General features: G+C 43.1%; 1 protein-coding gene across 6 annotated transcripts in view; it reads left to right on the forward strand.

The window, feature by feature from the left end:
* TASP1 (taspase 1) overlaps positions 1–18,733 on the forward strand; it is a 317,056-nt gene that overhangs the window by 195,814 nt on the left and 102,509 nt on the right. For all 6 annotated transcript variants that reach the window (XM_027560288.1, XM_027560285.1, XM_027560289.1 and 3 more), the window contains one exon: positions 17,804–17,914. In XM_027560288.1, coding sequence (XP_027416089.1) covers positions 17,804–17,914 — 111 coding nt within the window. The remainder of the gene's footprint in view (positions 1–17,803; positions 17,915–18,733) is intronic.

Here is an 18,733-nt window from a genome sequence, read left to right on the forward strand (position 1 = left end):
CAAAAAAGGGGCGTACTTTATTTTCCAAAGTAGTTTTATACCTTAATATGTGCATAGAGGATAATGGGGGAAGGGGTGGAGTCATGCAAGGACAGCAGTTCCTGGTCCTAATCGAAGCCAGGCTTTCAAACTTATCATATGCAAAAGTTTAGGTGATTTACATCATCTTCTGGCCAGGAGGCCTGTTAACATTTTAAGAAACTTATTTTTCTCTAAAGGTGATTATTCCAAAGTCAGGCGCCAGCCTCCAAAAAAGCATTGGACAAAGCTGCATTCCTATAGGGCAAAGGTGAGGTGGGCTCAATCAAGAAAAGAATTAACTCAAGGGTCCAAGGTTACAAACATTGAGGCTACTACTTACATTTCTATACACCCATTATATCAATCAATACACCGCCAAGGACACAGTAGGTAAGGGGTATGGAGACTTAGCAGCAAACATTGGCCCAATAAGTGAAAAACCTTTCACCAGTACAATTTCTAATCAATCTTTTAACTACTCAAAGGAATCTGTGTTTAGACAGTTTAGAACATCTCCTGCCTCTCACATTTGGGAGGCTCTGAACAATCACATGTGGCCGGAAAAACCTATTCAGGCAGGCTAGAGGATTTCCAAAGGAGTTTGTAGGTTGAAACACTGTCACGCCCAGGAATTATTAACTGGAGCTGTAAGCTAACTCTTTTTTCAGAGAGAGGTAGTGGAGGACAGCCCCTGTAAAGTCAAAGGTGTAGGTGAAAGCACAAAGCAGAAAGTAGGCAGACTCTGGTTTTGGGGGTAGATGCTCGAGAATTTCCAGGGGGACTCCTGAGGCTTGATCCCGCCTTTGCGTATGCCGAGCCTCCTTCCTCATGACCTTTGCCACGGGCGGAGTCCCTCACGCTGGCTCCTGGTAGTGATAGAATTCCAGTTGAGCTATTCCAGATCCTGAAAGATGATGCTGTGGAAAGTGCTGCACTCAATATGCAATATGCAATATGCACTCAATATGCAATATGCCGGCTCCTGGCATTATATCTTCTTCTTGGATTGATCCTTTGATCATTATATAGTGGCCTTCTTTGTCTCTTTTCACAGCCTTTGTTTTAAAGTCTATTTTATCTGATATGAGTATTGCTACTCCTGCTTTCTTTTGGTCTCTATTTGCATGGAATATCTTTTTCCAGCCCTTCACTTTCAGTCAGTTTGTGTCCCTTGTTTGAAGGTGGGTCTCTTGTAGACAACATATATAGGGGTCTTGTTTTTGTATCCATTCAGCCAGTCTTTGTCTTTTGGTTGGGACATTCAACCCATTTACATTTAAGGAAATTATTGATAAGTATGATCCCATTGCCATTTACTTTATTGTTTTGGATTCGAGTTTATATACCCTTTCTGTGTTTCCTGTCTAGAGAAGATCCTTTAGCATTTGTTGGAGAGCTGGTTTGGTGGTGCTGAATTCTCTCAGCTTTTGCTTGTCTGTAAAGCTTTTGATTTCTCCTTCATATATTGAATGAGATCCTTGCTGGGTACAGTAATCTGGGCTATAGGTTATTTTCTTTCATCATTTTAAGTATGTCCTGCCATTCCCTCCTGGCCTGAAGAGTTGTGTCTTGGGGTGTTTTGCCTTGGGTTTATCCTGTTAGGGACTGTCTGGGTTTCTTGGACTTGGGTGATTATTTCCTTCCCCATTTTAGGGAAGTTTTCAACTATTATCTCCTCAAGTATTTTGTCATGGTCTTTCTCTTTGTCTTCTTCTTCTGGGACCCCTATGATTTGAATGTTCGGGCATTTAACATTGTCCCAGAGGTCTCTGAGATTGTCCTCATTTCTTTTAATTTGTTTTTCTTTTTTCCTCTCTGTTTCATTTATTTCTACCATTCTATCTTCTACCTCACTAATCCTATCTTCTGCCTCTGTTATTCTACTGTTGGTTCCCTCCAGAGTCAATGGCACCCCACTCCAGTACACTTGCCTGGAAAATCCCATGGACGGAGGAGCCTGGTAGGCTGCAGTCCCTGGGGTCGCTAGAGTCGGACACGACTGAGAGACTTCACTTTCACTTTTCACTTTCATGCATTGGAGAAGGAAATGGCAACCCACTGCAGTGTTCTTGCCTGGAGAATCCCAGGGACAGGGGAGCCTGGTGGGCTGCCGTCTATGGGGTCACACAGAGTCAGACACGACTGAAGTGACAGCATAGCAATGCATTATTCATTATATGTTGACTCTTTTTAATTTCTTCTAGGTCCTTGTTAAACCTTTCTTGCATCTTCTCAATCCATGTCTCCAGGCTATTTATCTGTAACTCCATTTTGTTTTCAAGATTTTGGATCATTTTCACTATCATTATTTGGAATTCTTTATCAGGTAGATTCCCTATCTCTTCCTCTTTTGTTTGGTTTGGTGGGCATTTATCCTGTTCCTTTACCTGCTGGGTATTTCTCTGCCTCTTCATCTTGTTTATATTGCTGTGTTTGCGGTGGCCTTTCCGTATTCTGGCAGTTTATGGAGTTCTCTTTATTGTGGAGTTTCCTCACTGTGAGTGGGGTTGGACGGGTAGCTTGTCAAGGTTTCCTGGTTAGGGAAGCTTGTGTTGAGGGTGGAGCTGGATTTCTTCTCTCTGGAGTGCAATGAAGTGTCCAGTAATGAGTTATGAGATGTCAATGGGTTTGGAGTAACTTTAGGAAGCCTGTATATTGAAGCTCAGGGCTATTTTCCTGTGTTTCTGGGGAATTTGCATGGTATGTCTTGCTCTGGAACTTGTTGGCCCTTGGGTGGTGCTTTGTTTCAGTGTAGGTATGGAGACGTTTGATGAGCTCCTATCGATTAATGTTCCCTGGAGTCAGGAATTCTCTGGTGTTCTCAGGATTTGGACTTAAGCCTCCCGCCACTGGTGTTCAGTCTTATTCTTACAGTAGCCTTAAGACTTCTCCATCTATACTTCATTTTCAGATAGTTCCTTGATCCGGCTTATACTTCTCAAGATCTATAGGCCCCTTCTTCTATAGTCAGTACTAACTACAGGGTTTTAATCTATTGCACCTGTCACTTCCAAGGCGGTTCCCTCTGTTTTAGCTTCTTGTGTTTGCTGCTCTCTTCAGTGTCTAATTTCCGCCCTGACCCAAGGGGGCGGTGGTGGACACTTTTTTAGGCTCACTTGTTCAGTTGTCTTGTGGGGAGGGAGGGACACTGCAAACAAATAACACTGGCGTGTGCTCGCAGTGTCTAGGCCACACTGGGTTTGCCCCTGCTCACGGCGTGTGTGCTTTCCCTGTCTACACTGCTTAGGCTCTAGGTTGCTCTGCTGGGAACTGTCTAAGGCTGGCCCTGGGCTGCATGCACCTCCCGGGTCTAAGCCACTCAGGTTCAGGCACTCAGATAGTCCTCAAAGGCACAGACTCGGTTGGGCCTGCATTTTGTGCCCTTCCTAGGTCGGAGCAGCTCAGGTTACCAGGTGTTTGGCAAGCACGGTCTCTGCGACTTATCGCCTCCCGGTTCCTGCCGCTCCGTTTTCTGGGTATACAACCGGCGCACCTTCTCAGGTGGATGTTGACCATCCAGAATCCCAAGAAGTCTTGGTTAGCAATGAAGCCTGCTTGCAGTTTGGTAGATGATGCCTCTCTGGGGCCATGATTGCCCACTTCTGGCTCTGGCTGCCCTCTCCTGCCTGTCACCGGAGAGGGATGGGCCGGTCCGCAGCCGGCTAGCTCTGCTCAGTCCTTTGTTCTGTGAGTGGGCCTGGAGGTGTAGGGCTTTTCCTGGGGTAGCTCTCTCACAGTCTGGTTTGCTATCTCAAGTTAGTTGCCTGAGATTGCCCTTGGGGCATTCACGCCGGGTCCTTACTCTAAGCAGTGCAGCCCACGCCTCCCTGCCCAGCCCCCGCTCGCTAGTGGTGGGTGCAGTGTCTGTGCTGCTTCACCTCTGGGGGAGTTACCACTGGGCACGGAATCTGTGGGTTTTAATTATTTATTTATTTTCCCTCCCAGTCATGTTGCCCTCTGAGGTTCCAAGGCGCACCACAGACTTGCCAGTGAGAGTGTTTCCTGGGGTTTGGAAACCTCGCTTTTTTAAGACTCCCTTCCCAAGATGGATCTCCATCCCTACCTCTTTTGCCTCTCTTTTTATCTTTTATATTTTTTCCTACCTCCTTTCAAATGGGCTGCTTTTCTGGGTGCTTTTCTGCTTTTTTGACTATATGGACTTTTGTTGGCAAAGTGATGTCTCTGCTTTTGAATACACTGTCTAGGTTTGTCATAGCTTTTCTTCCAAGGAGCAAGCATTTTTTAATTTTTCGGCTGCAGTCACCATCCACAGTGATGTCTCCTGCTGGCATTCAAAAGTTGTTTTGTGGAATTTACTCAGCGTTCAAATGTTCTTTTGATGAATTTGTGGGGGAGAAAGTGGTCTCCCCGTCCTATTCCTCTGCCATCTTCAGCAAATTCCCCAAAGGCCTCACTTTCTAATGCTGTTACATTAGGACACTCAGATCATGTTGGATGTTGATTTTGCCTTCATGGCAAATAGATGGGGAAAAAGTAGAAACGACAGATTTTATTTTCTTGGGCTCCAAAATCACTGTGGATGGTGACTGCAGCCAAAAAATTAAAAAATGCTTGCTCCTTGGAAGAAAAGCTATGACAAACCTAGACAGTGTATTCAAAAGCAGAGACATCACTTTGCCAACAAAAGTCCGTATAGTCAAAGCTGTGGTTTTCCCAGTAGTCATGTATGGATGTGAGAGTTGAATCGTAAAGAAGGCTGAGCACTGAAGAATTGATGCTTTTGAACTGTGGTGCTGGAAAAGGCTCTTGAGAGTCCCTAGGACTGCAAGGAGATCCAATCAGTCCACCCTAAAGGAAATCAGTCCTGAATATTCACTGGAAGGACTGATGCTGAAGTTCCAATACTTTGGCCTCCTGATGAAGAGCCGACTCATTGGAAAAGACCCTGATGCAGGGAAAGATTGAGGGAAAGAGGAGAAGGGGGCAACAGAGGGTGAGATGGTTTGATGGCATCACTGACTCAATGGACATGAATTTGAGCAAAGGCTGGGAGATAGTGAAGGACAGGGAAGCTTGGCGTACTGAAGTCCATGGGGTCGCAAAGAGTCAGACAGGACTTAGCGACTGAACAGCAACCACCACCACAGGCCCCAAACAGTGCTTGATACAAGGTTGATTCTTAAATATCTTAAAGTGAATGTTTATAAAATATGAAGCAACTGCTGAATGGATGTTGTACTTTTCAAATTCGTGGGTTCTAATCTAGCATTAGCAGGGAAGTATGAATCTGTGACACCCATCCTACCCTCATGGAGGATGTTTCCCTAGTCTGGACCCTGTCTTGAGCCTATGTCATCATAAGTTTCAGACTTGTTACACTCCTGGAGATAGAAGTTCTGGCAGTTGTCATGGGGAAGGTGAAGGTGGTGTTGTCCCCAAACCCCAGTAGCTTGGAGGGATCCTGCAGAGTCTGAGGGCAGAAGACCTTTGTCTTACCTGTTAAAGTTAACATGGAAAGTTCCAGGACCAGGGCTAGAAAACTGGCCCCTTGGCTTTCCCTCCAGTGAGTCTTCAGTTCTCTACAGGCTGCTCTCACCTTCTCTGTTGTTGCTGTTCAATCACTCAGTCATGTCTGACTCTTTGTGACCCCATGGACTACAGCATGACAGGCTTCCCTGTCCTTCATCTTCTCCTGGAGCTTGCTCAAACTCACGTCCATTTAGTCAGTGATGCCATCCAACCATCTCGTCCTTAGTTGCTGCCTTCTCCTCCTGATTTCAATCTTTCCCAGCATTAGAATCTTTTCCAATGAGTCAGCTCTTTGCATCAGGTGGCCACAGTATTGGAGCTTCAACTTCAGCATCAGTCTTTCCAATGAATATTCAGGGTTGATTTCCTTTTATTTTGACTGGTTTGATCTCCTTGCAGTCCAGGGGACTCTCAAAAGTCTTCTCCAATACCACAGTTCAAAAGCACCAGTTCTTCAGTGCTCAGCCTTCTTTATGATCCAACTCTCACGTCCATACATGACTACTGGGAAAACCATAGCTTTGACTATACAGACCTTTGTCAGCAAAGTGATGTGTTTGCTTTTTAATACACTGCCTAAGTTTGTCAGAGATTTTCTTCCAGTGAGCAAGCGTCTTTCATTTCATGTCTGTAGTCACTGTCTATAGTGATTTTGGGACCTAAGAAAATAAAGTCTTTAAGTGTTTCCATTGTTTCCCCATCTATATGCCATGAAGTGATGGGATCAGATGCCATGATCTTAGTATTTTAAATGGTGAGTTTTAAGCCAGCTTTTTCACTCTCTTCTTTCACCTTCATCAAGGGGCTCTTTAGTTCCTCTTCACTTTATGCCATAAAGGTGGTGTCATCTGTGTATCTGAGGTTATTGATATTTTTCCTGGCAGTCTTGATTCCAGCTTATGATTCATCCAGTCCAGTATTTGGCACAATGTACTCTGAGTATAAGTTAAATAAACAGGGTGACAATGTACAGCCTTGGCACATTCCTTTCCCATTTTGAATTAGTCTGTTGTTCCATGTTCAGTTCTAACTGTTGCTTGTTGACTTGCACACAGCTTTCTCAGGAGGTAGGTAAGGTGGTCTGGTATTCCCATCTCTTTTAAGAATTTTCCACAGTTTGTTGTGATCCACACGATCAAACATTTTAGCATAGTCAATGAAGCAGAAGTAGATTTTTTTTGGAATTCCCTTGGTTTTTCTATGAGCCAATGGATGTTGGCAATTTGATCTCTCATTCCTCTGCCATTTCTAAATCCAGTTTGAACATCTAGAAGTTCTTGATTCATGTATTGTTGATGGCTAGCTGGGAGGATTTTTAGCATGAACTCACTAGCATGTGAAATGAGTACAATTGTGTGGTAGTTTGAACATTCTTTGGCATTGCCCTTCTTTGGGATTGGAGTGACAACAGCTGACCTTTACCAGTCCTGTGGCCATTACTGAGTTTTCCAAATTTGCTGGCATATTGAGTGCAGCACTTTCATAGCATCATCTTTTAGTGTTTGAAATAGCTCAGCTGGAACTCCATCACCTCCACTAGCTTTGTTCATAGTGATGCTTCTTAAGGCCCACTTGACTTCACCCTCCAGGATGTCTGGCTCTAGGTGAGTGGTCAAACCATTGTAGTTATCCAGGTCATTAAGATCTTTTTTGTATAGTTCTTCTGTGTGTTCTTGCCACCTCTTCTTAATATCTTCTTTTTCTGTGCCCATCCTTGCATGAAGTGTTCTTTGTTAGGGATTCCCATTCTCATCCTGTTGTCATTGCTTTAGGGTGAGTTTGTGGAATCATGGATCCCTCCACATGCAGGTAGCAGTTGGGCTGGTATAGTCAGAAGCCCTCTGTCAATTTTTTTAAAAAGTCTCCTGTCATTTCTAGAATAGTATCAGGTACATACATTTAATGTTTGGTTAAGGCAAGAAAGAGGCTTTAATGGAAACCTTAATTTGGTTTCTTGCTCTTAATCTTTGTGGCAGAATCAGTAAATTTATCCAAAGATTGAATGTCTCTTTGATACATTTTTGTTCTGATTATAATTTAGAGTTTTCTGTTGTAAAATAAGTTGACTTCTCCTATATTTCAAATTTTTTTTAGATCAAGGATTTCAAAAGAGTCATTTGCCCCACTCAGATCAGCTCTCCCAACTCAGCTCAACTCAGCCTGACTCATTGCGACTCTCTTCTCTAAGGAGTTCAGTTGCAGTCTTTAAAACTATGCTTATCACCAGAAAGCCACACATCGGGATGCCGCTGTGGAAAAGTGGTGGAGGTGGGGTTCTGAGGAGCAGATGTATCCTTGGGTGCACATGAGAAGATCTGGACCAGTCATGTGGTGCCTTGCTCGCCTCGTCCCCCTCAGTGCTTCCGGGGGTCGTTTTCCTTCCTGTGCCTCAGCGTCTGCCTTTCTTTCCTTCAGTGTCTCACCTGCCTAACAACAGTAATGATCCTTCCATTGGGATTTTTGTGGGAGCAGGAAAGGAGAGAAGGCAGTTAATATCTGTCTCATAGGATGATGGCGGCAATCTGGAAGACATCTCAAAGGTAGAAGAATAGAGTGGCTCTTCATTAACGGAGCTGTCCTCTCTGAACTTAGTGACCAGTCCCCTCATTATGTTATGTGGTCTTCATGTCATTCAGCTATACTTCACATCTGTGAGAGTTATGTTGACTAACTTAAATGCATCTTTAGAGGAGAAGTCCTTGGTCATTCAGGAAGTATGAACTATTAGCCTGTTTTTGGGTCTAAAGAGTATTTATAATCTCTCTTGTTCTTTTAAGTTAGAGGTGTGTGTTTTCAGTAGGGATCATTCCTTATTTCCAAGTCCATTTTCTTGTTCAGTGGACCGCCAAACAAATCATCATCATCATTCTTCCCTCTCTCTCTCACCTTCTCACTCACCCTCGCCACCCTGCACCCTTATCAATATATCTCTTTTTCTTGATATATGTGTAATTCCTGGAAAAGAAAATGCCATTCAAGTGGTTTGTCATCTAGACTTTAAAAAGAAAAAAGCAGTGCACAGAATTGTATTGAAAAGACAGGATTTCTTTGTGAAATGCGACAGGAGAGTAGAACAGTAAGAGCTGCCTTCTGTCTTTAGAATAGATTCTTGATCAGTTCTCACATGTTGGAGAGGAAGTGTTGTATCAAGTTTTGGAAAAGGAGGTCTAATGCTTTGGCTTATTGGCCTCAGATAATGTCTGGTTGCTGCTGGTGGGGAGACACGAATCTTTAAAACTGAAAATACTCCTACCTGTTAGAACTGATAAAGACATTAGACTTACTAGTCTAGTCTCTCAGTTTTTCCGATGAGGGAAGAAAGCAGGGTTCAGAGCGATAAAATGGCTTGTCCAAGTTCAAGTAGACAGCACCGGGCTCCTGGTTGTGTAGCCCGGTCTTCTATCCATGTGTGTTTTGTGGATGTCTGTGGATTTGTCTGTCCATCGATGACTCCACTCCTCTAGGCTTTACCCCCTAACCAACCCAGGCCTGTTGGATTTCCTGACTTCCGAGGTCTGATTGGTGGTGTCTGAGAATGGGAAACCTGACAAGGAGGGGGGGTCTCTCTGGTGGCGAGGGTTGTGTCAGGCACACTGCTCTGGAGCTCTCCGTAGATGGCCACTGCGTCTGCATGGGAGAAGCTGTTTCTAGCTGTCCCTGACACCCCTCACATCCCTATACTTCTAGGAGTTTGTTTGTTCTTTCTCTTGGATTTTATGAGCCAGTGAATCCACCTTTTTACTTAAAATCATTCTAATTGGGATTCTGGCACTAGCAGTGAAAAGAATATGGATTTACATTCCCATTAACTTCTCTGCCTTCATATTTACAGGGATTTTCTCCTTAAGTTTCTTCAAATTTTTCATCCTTAAAGATATGGCACAAATACAATTAGCAGGTGTCTCATTTGTGTACAGTCTGGGTTTACAATCTTAATGATTATACAGATTATACACATTTGATCAGAGTGAATGTGTTTCTTAGCATCTGTAATTATAATTTCATTACATAGTAGTTATAGATTTGGGTGTTTGAGAATCAATTTGAGATATTTTAGTAGTGTAAATGAATCTTAATTTTTATTATTTCTTTGTTTCTTTTAATCTTCTTTACTTTATGCAGCTACTTGCATATGGAACTTTGAATTGTCCTAGTTAATTTTTGCCTCCCAATTCCCTATTTGATTATAGAAAGCATATCACAGAGCCCAACATTCACTTGAAGTGAATTTTTCTTACTGGGAAGAATAAGAATGTTGTTACCTTTTATACAACAGTGTTTAATATTTTAACTTGGAAACTTGATACCCTGTCACCACCACCATCCAGTCACTGAATGTCAGTTGAGCACTAGTTGCAGCTGTTGTAGAAGGTTAATCAGGAAGGTATAGAAATAGATCTTGTTCAACGTGGTAATCTTTGAGGATGAGCAAAATGTTGAAGTCTGTTCTTACCATTAAGATTTCTACCACCAAATGTTTAAGTAGCACCTCTGAGGTTACAAAGTTCATATATGTAAATTCAACCTCACCATAATTCAGAAAGGTGTTTTATAATATCCATGATTTATAGTTGAGAAACTGAAGCATATAAATTAAAAAAAAAAAAAAATCTCTTGCTTAAGACCACACAGTTACTACCTTGAGAGTCAAAACAGGGTCTTCTGTCTGAGTCAGTATTGGTTTGCTTTTTTTAAAAAACACCACAGTGATTATATGAAATCTGAGTACTTCCATAAAAATTTTAGAATCTTCAAATATAGCACTTTAATCATTATTTCATTAAATCATTGAATGAATGGACATTGAGGGTGAGGAGCCCTGATTTGAGCTTGCATGGTACCCAGGGGACCCAGTACCCTTTCCGAGCACCCATGGCCCACAGCAGTGCTGTGGGCAGGCATGTGTGTATGTGTGGCAGGGAGCTAGGGATAGGGGAAGGCGGTGAATAAGTTCATGAACTTTGTTAGTCACTAAGAGGGCCTCAAAGGTGAGTCAGATACTCTCACCCTAAAGCGGTGAGAAATACTCACCTTCTATATAAACGGCATTGGAGCTAAAGAATAAACTTCAGGGACTTCCATGGTGGTCTCATGGTAGGGACTCCGTACTTCCACTTTGATCCCTGGTCAGGGAACTAAAATTCCAACATGCCACATGACCTGGCCAAGAAGTAAACAAAATTTAAAAAGAAAAAAATAAAGAAAAAATAATAGATTTCAGTTCATGGGGATAAGGAGCTGGGAAGCACAGTTCACAACAATGAGCCCAGGGGGAAATCTTAAGGAAATGGAATACAGGAAGTCCAACTTGGCTGGAGTGATGTGTGAAAATAAATAGGGATGTAAGATTGGGAAGAGAGAGGAAGGCAGGTCTGGGCTAAGGAGTTTAGACATTATTCCATGAGCACTTGGGAGTCATTGAACATTTCTGAATGGTTTACTGGTGTAATCACAGCTGGGGTGCATATTTCTTATTAGAGTAAACTTTGATGTCTGTTTTCCACACCAACGTCTATTCTATGAACAACCCTATTGGTTCTGCCTGCAGAATGTACCCCGGACCCACCCTCTGCTGACTGTCTCCATTGCCACCAGGCTCACCCAAGCCACTGGAAACTCATAACCAAGCTCTTTCAGTGGTTTCCTGCTTCCACACTGCCCTTCTGATCTATTCTGCACAGCAGAGTAACCTTATACAAGTGTAAATGATAACTACCACTGACCTGGTTAAAGCCCTTTGTCATCTTTGACCACACTTTGAGTAAAATCCAAACTTCTTGCTGGGCTCACAAGCTCCTTGTAACCTTATGTGAGGTGGTCTTGCCTTTCTGCCCTCCCTTCCTCTCCATCATCTAGTTTGGCCACTCCAGCCTCCTTTTATTTCCTGAACATCCATGCTCCTCCCTACCTCAGGGTATCTGCATTTGCTGGTTCATCCTCCTGGAATGTTCCTTCGACAGATCTTCACGTGGTTGGTGCCTTATCAAAGATGCCTTCTCTGACACTTGATTTAAAGTGTTAGCCCCAGTCACACCTGTCAACATTTGCCTGGATACATTTTATTCACAGCACTTCCTACCAACTGGGTGGGTTCCTTGTTGATGTATGAGTTTATTACTTGTCTCCCAGACTGGATGTGGGCAGGAGCCTCGTTTGTTCACTGTGGTATCCCCAGTGCCCGATGAGTCCTGGCACATTGTACACATTCATTTATTAATGAAGTGGTGTGTGATTGGAGCAGGAAGGACAAGGAGAGTGAACAAGGGTCCTGTTGGTGGGAAGGACATACCAGGAGCAGGTGCAACCACAAGGAACTCACAGGACTTGATGTGGTTTGAAGACTTGAGTCCTTAGAGAGGGAAGAGGTAGGTTTTATGCTTAGGTAAGCGATGGACCTTCCCTGGTGGCTAAGTGGTAAAGAATCTGCCTGCAATGAGGAGATGCAGAAAACACAGGTTCCATTCCTGTGTCGGGTAGATCCCTTGGAGGAAGACATGGAAACCCACTGCAGTATTCTTGCCTGGGAAACCCCATGGACAGAGGAGGCTGGCAGGCTATGGCCCATGGGGTCACAAACATTCGGACATTACTGAGTGACTCAGCACACAGACGAGTTATGGGGACCCGAGAAGAAGTTCCTGGTTATGATGGGAAAGGAACAGCTGTAGAGGTGCCAAGAGCCTTCATGCAGGTGTGGTGGGATGTAATCTTATCCCAAGTTTCCTGTTCCCTGAGAGGCTCTGCTGCAAAGCAGGCATGATCGTGGGCTCAGAGAAACATGGGAGGAAGCCTTCCTCCCCAGCTCCGGCATGGCTGTAACACATCATGGAACCACTCTGAACCTCAAGTTCTTCATCTGTAAAATGATCATAAAAAGCCTTCTCATGCTGGTTCTGGAAATAAAACTACAGAACATGACAGTATGGATCTAGGGCCTTAGGATAGCTTCTGGGTAGCTGCGAATTCCCTGTCTCCTTTCCCTCTTCTCTGAGGGGCTGAGGAGAAAAAAACTGCACTCTGGTTCCACAGTTTAAATATGTGTTGCTTTTCATCGCAAAGCTGTGTGTGTGTGTGTGCACACGCGTGCATGCACACGTGCGTGGGCACACACACGTGAATTAAAAAGACAAGCAGTGCCCCTAGGCTTATCCTGAAAATAGGTAGTTCCTTGTCCCGACCCTCTATACCCCACTGAGCTTCTATCCCTGGAAGCTCCTATTTTTAACTCTCTTAACTATTTTTTTTCTAAAACTTACATCTATAATTCAACATAACATGCCTATACTACTATTTCTTGATTTTTCAATCTTAAATACTATTTGGATATCAAATTTAGATGTTATCGTCTTCACATCAGGGAAGGCAAGGATTTAGTCCCTTTATATTTCCAACTTCCAACCTACACTCACCCACATAGGCTTTTTCTCTTCTTAATGTATTATATTCTTGTATTTTAGTTCATCCATGTGTAAAGTTTATATTTTTTACTCTAGCCATTGACATCTGAGCTACATAGTGTGCTGTGATTCTAATTTCATTTTCTGTAGAAATTTGTATTTTGTCTGCAGTTAATATCTACCTCACTTTTTCTTTTTTAAACCACTCTTTTATTCTCTCTTCCCTCAAAATGTGAGACATTTCCTCTCAATAATTTAAAACTCAGCATGTATCTTATAAGTTAAAATTTTTTCCCATTTGGAAATACCATTCCAGCTTTCTCTGGCTCTCTGTCGTTTTGGTTCATTGGATCTCCAAGCCTGTTTGTAGCTGTGCGTCACCCAGGAATACTTTTGTCTTCTCTTGTCTTAAAGCCCCTGTTCCCAGATCTTCATTTTTTTTCTCATTGTTTCCCTTATTCCTTAATTTTGCAAAAGTACAATTGTCCTACAACTTTCTGAGAAAGAGTGCATGGGAGGTGAATTCTTTGAGACTTTGTCCAGCTTCAGTCTCCTTTCATGCTTGATTGACATTTTGGCCAAGGATAAAATTCTAGGTTGGAAATAATTTTCTCTCTGCATTTTGAAAATGTTACCTCCTAATCACCTAGATCCCAGAGTTGCTGTAGAGAAATCCAATGCCATTAAAGTCCACTTGCCTTTCCAGTGGTCATTTTTTCCCATTTGGAAATTTTTTAGACCTTTATTTTCTCAGTATTTTGATATTTCATAGTGATACATCTTCATGGCGCTTTTTTTTCCCTCCATGAATTATGCTGGGAGGTTTATGAGCCTTTTCAGTCTGAACACTCATCCTTCAATTCTTGGAACTCTTTTTTATTTCTTTTGAAATTTGTTCCCTTTCATTTTTTAAAATTTGTTCTCTTTGAAACTCCTTTAATCAACTATTGGATCTTCTGGCCTGTTCAGATTAAAAATGTCTTTTTCTCTCTCATGTCTTAGCTCTGTCTTTCTTTTCTTGTGTTTCTGGGGGTTGCAACTTACAGGATCTTAGTTCTTCAACTAGGGGTCGAACCTGGGCCCTCCCAGTTAAAGTGCCAAGTCCTAACTACTGGATTGCCAGGGAATCTTTCCCCTTCCCCCACCTTTAAATTTGTTTTTTCTTCTGCTCAAAGTATTTGCCTAAGTTTTCCCTCTGTTACCTTTTTGCTTTTTTGCTCTCTGTGTTTCCCAGAGGCCTAATGGAAACAGCTAGTGATTCTAGGTTGTCTGTGAGGAGAAAAGGAAAGATATACCGAACAGCAAGAAGAGATAAGAAAGCCTTCCTCAGAGATCAGTGCAAAGAAATAGAGGAAAACAACAGAATGGGAAAGACTAGAGATCTCTTCAAGAAAATTAGATACCAAGGGAATATTTCATGCAAAGATAGGCTCAATAAAGGACAGGAATGATATGGACCTAACAGAAGGAGAAGATATTAAGATGAGGTGGCAAGAATACACAGAAGAACTGTACAAAAAAGATCTTCATGACCCAGATAATCACGATGGTGTGATCACTCACCTAGAGCCAGACATTCTGGAGTGTGAAGTCAAGTGGGCCTTAGGAAGCATCACTATGAACAAAGCTAGTAGAGGTGATGGAATTCCAGTTGAGCTCTTTCAAATCATAAAAGACGATGCTGTGAAAGTGCTGCAGTCAATATGCCAGCAAATTTGGAGAATTCAGCAGTGGCCACAGGACTGGAAAAGGTCAATTTTCACTCAATCCCAAAGAAAGGCAATGCCAAAGAATGCTCAAACTACTGCACAGTTGCACTCATCTCACACACTAGTAAAGTAATGCTCAAAATTTTCCAAGCCAGGCTTCAATAGTATGTGAACTTCCAGATGTTCAAGCTGGTTTTAGAAAAGGCAGAGGAACCAGAGATCAAATTGCCAACATCGCTGGATCATCAAAAAAGTAAGAGAGTTCCAGAAAAAACATCTATTTCTGCTTTATTGACTATGCCAAAGCCTTTGTGTGGAACACAACAAACTGGAAAATTCTTCAAGAGATGAGAATACCAGACCACCTGACCTGCCTCTTGAGAAATCTGTATGCAGGTTGGGAAGCAACAGTTAGAACTGGACATGGAAAAACAGACTGGTTCCAAATAGGAAAAGGAGTACCTCAAGGCTGTAAATTGTCACCCTGCTTATTTAACGTGTATGCAGAGTACATCATGAGAAATGCTGGGCTGGATGAAGCACAAGCTGGAATCAAGATTGCCAGGAGAAATATCAATAACCTCAGATATGCAGATGACACCACCCTTATGGCAGAAAGCAAAGAAGGACTAAAGAGCCTCTTGATGAAAGTGAAAGAGGAGAGTGAAAAAGCTAACTTAAAGCTCAACATTCAAAAAACTAAGATCATGGCATCCAGTCCCATCACTTCATGGCAATAGTTGGGGAAACAGTGGAAACAATGGCAGACTTTATTTTGGGGGGCTCCAAAATTACTGCAGGTGGTGACTGCAGCCATGAAATAAAAAGACGCTTACTCCTTGGAAGAAAAGCTATCACCAACCTAGACAGCATATTAAAAAGCAGAGACATTACTTTGCCAACAAAGGTCTGTCTAGTCAAGTCTATGGTTTTTCCAGTAGTCGTGTATGGATATGAGAGTTGGACTATAAAAAAGGCTGAGTGCTGAAGAATTGATGCTTTTGAACTGTGGTGTTGGAGAAGACTCTTGAGAGCCCCTTGGACTGCAAGGAAATCCAACCAGTCCACCCTAAAGGAAATCAGTCCTCAATATTCATTGAAAGGACTGAGGTTGAAGCTGAAACTCCAATACTTTGGCCAGCTGATGGGAAGAGCTGACTCATTGGAAAAGACCCTGATCCTGGGAAGGATTGAAGGCGAGAAGAGAAGGGGATGATAGAGGATGATATGGTTGGATGGCATCACCGACTCAATGGACAGGAGTTTGAGAAAGCTCCAGGAGTTGGTGATGGACTGGGAGGCCTGGTGTGCGGCGGTCCACGGGGTTTCAAAGAGTCAGACACGACTGAGCGACTGAACTGAACTGAGCTGAGCTGTGCTCTTTAAGTATCAAGAATCTGAGCTGAAAGCCCTTTGTATGTGAGTCACACTTGTTATCTTTAAGCCATCCCCATAAAGCAAGGACGAGTGATGTTTTTAGGTTCTCTCAAGTAGGTTCTTAGTCTTGAATTGGTTTGAATTGAGACTGGAAATACTCCTGAGACTGAAAAGGAGTGATCCAGTCTCTTGCTTGGAGGGTATCAGCGTTCTCGCATCCATGGAGCTTGTCGGTGAAGGGAGCTGGTTGTTTCACATAAGGCCTCCCCTTCAGCCCCTAACTTCAGAGTGGAGCCTCCCTCCTGCCCTGGGCTGAGCCCAGTGACCCGAACCTCCGGTCCCTCTGGTTCAGTCTCTCTAGAGAGTAAATATCCTGCTTCCTCTAGGGCTGGGGAGGAGTAACTTCCTCTCTAGATAGGAATCTGGGACTTGAGATCAAGTGTCAGCAAACTTTCTGTAAAGGGCCAGAGAGTAGAGTTTAGACTTTGTGGGCAACACTTTGGTCTCTACCACAGATTCCTCTCTTCCTCTTCCTTCTTCTCTGTCTCTTAAAAAAGCAAAGCAATCAAATCAAAAAACCCTTTAAATATAAAATAAACATTCTTTGCTTACAGACAGTACAAAAATAGGCTGTAAATTAGACAGGTCATAGTTTACCCACCCTGGTCTAGAAGATCCTTTTGGACACTCTCAACCAACTACCTTTATTTCAGGCGCACCCTGTATTCCTGCCTCCAGAACTTGAAGCCTCCAATTTCTGTTCCTTTTTTGATTTTATGACAAAACTGGGGTGGCTTCTTATAGGTGTCTGCCAACTCCAAACAGCCTTTTTTCCTGCTTCCTCCCCACCTCCACCCCTTGGAAGCTTTCCCAGGTCCACTAGGTGAGCAACTCCTTGTCTGTCTTCTTTCTCTTTTCTAAAGGTCTGTTTTTCTGTTTTTCCCTCGTCTCTTTCTCTGTCCTTATTGGGCCATGGCTCTTTTTTTCTTTCCCCTTCCCTTTCCCCCAGTTTACTGGGATTTGAGAAAGGAGTGGAGATAAATGCATGTATTTAATCTACTAAGTTTAACCAGAAGCTCCCCCCAAATCCAATTTGGCTGGGTTTTATTTTTATGACTTTCTTTGATAGCACTTGGGTTAATTTTGCATTTGTTCCCCACGTGCTCACTTGCTGTACCAGATGTTCGAAGAAGATGTCCTTGGGGAGGAAAAAGGAGGGGCTTTAAAACGCAGTGTTGCTGAAATGCTCACAATGGTTCAGTGTGTGAGATCTCCGAAGCACGGCCGTTTCTAACCACCAGACTCTCATAATAGAAATACAGTTTCACCCTTATTTGTGTAAACCATCAGGAGCATTTTTAAAAGTTTGTTATAAACTTTGTGGCTTTTTGTTGAAAATTGAATTTAAGGTTGTAAATGGAAGCTTTTGGTGGCATGCCCCTGACAGCAGGGAGAGCCTGGTAAGTGATCCCGAAGAGCTGATCAAAGGGAGCTGCTGAACATTTTTTGCTGTATTTGTGTGTTGGGCCTTTAATCTGGCAGTGTTTCCAATTCCATTCTGAATACGGTCATGCACGCTCCACCCCTGCTTATGTCTCCTTGGCAGCATCTGGCACTGTCTCTGTCTGTTAGGGCTCAAGCCTGCCTTCATGATCCAGCCTGGACAAGATATGAACAACAGCGAGTATCAGAAAATAGGCATCTTTCAAAATCTTACTCATCCCACACATTTGTTCCCATAATCAAATGAAAATTGGGAGTGAAAAGAGTAAAATGAACTGAAAATGACCACCGGTCGTTTGTGCCTAGGCTCACCTTTCCTGGCCAGCGAAGACGGCGTGCTCGGAGGGGTGATTGTCCTCCGGTCCTGCTGGTGTTCTGCAGAGCCTAACTCTTCCCAAAATAAGCAGACACTTCTGGGTAAGTTAAACTTGCACATCATGTGGGTGTCTTTCTCTTTCCTTTTTTTCTGAGACACAGACAGATTTATATCCTTACGTTGATCATTTTAACCTGTGGGTGGGCCTGGATGTTCTATTGGTAGGTATACATATCTCTATTCCACTGACCTCTCTGCCTAGGTTAACGTCTACAAGGTAAATATTCATTTCAGGGTATATGATTATAGCATGTTTTCCAAATGGACTGAGAACCTAACACCTTTACTAAAGCCCAACATTAAGAATATCGGACCATGTATTTATCCCCTGCCTTATTTGACAGAGCATTTGAGATGACCCATAGCAGTAAACACAGTAACACAGAGAGAAGCTTCTTCCTCTTCTGCTCCCCAAAAGGAATCAGAATCATGTGAAGACCTACTGGCCTAGAAGTTCACCCTGGCTTCATGGCTTATTAGCTGTGATGCCTTCACGCATCAGTCTCACTGTTCTGTGCCACCTCCTCCTCCACATTGGAAGGATGTCCGCCCTGCCTGCTCATAATGCTGTGGTGAGGAAGGGTCCCATGAATATTTTGCAGATTTGCAGATGTCCACCCAGATGTGTGGCTTTGTCTCTGACAAAGTGCACCAGTAGGGATGGAGCCCACCCAGCCCACCCTGCATTTGACAAGGCACAGACTTGTGGGGGAGCCTCTACCCATAGAGGTGCCTTTTCCTAAGTCATTTATCCAGAGCGAGGGGCATTTAAAAAATCCGCGTGAATGTGCCACATAAGCTAGCAGGGGCCCCTATATGTTATTTTTCTTTAATTGACTTTTTAATCGAATTGTATGTTC

This window comes from Bos indicus x Bos taurus, chromosome 13 (genome assembly GCF_003369695.1).
Source record: "Bos indicus x Bos taurus breed Angus x Brahman F1 hybrid chromosome 13, Bos_hybrid_MaternalHap_v2.0, whole genome shotgun sequence".
NCBI classification, from domain to species: domain Eukaryota; kingdom Metazoa; phylum Chordata; class Mammalia; order Artiodactyla; family Bovidae; genus Bos; species Bos indicus x Bos taurus.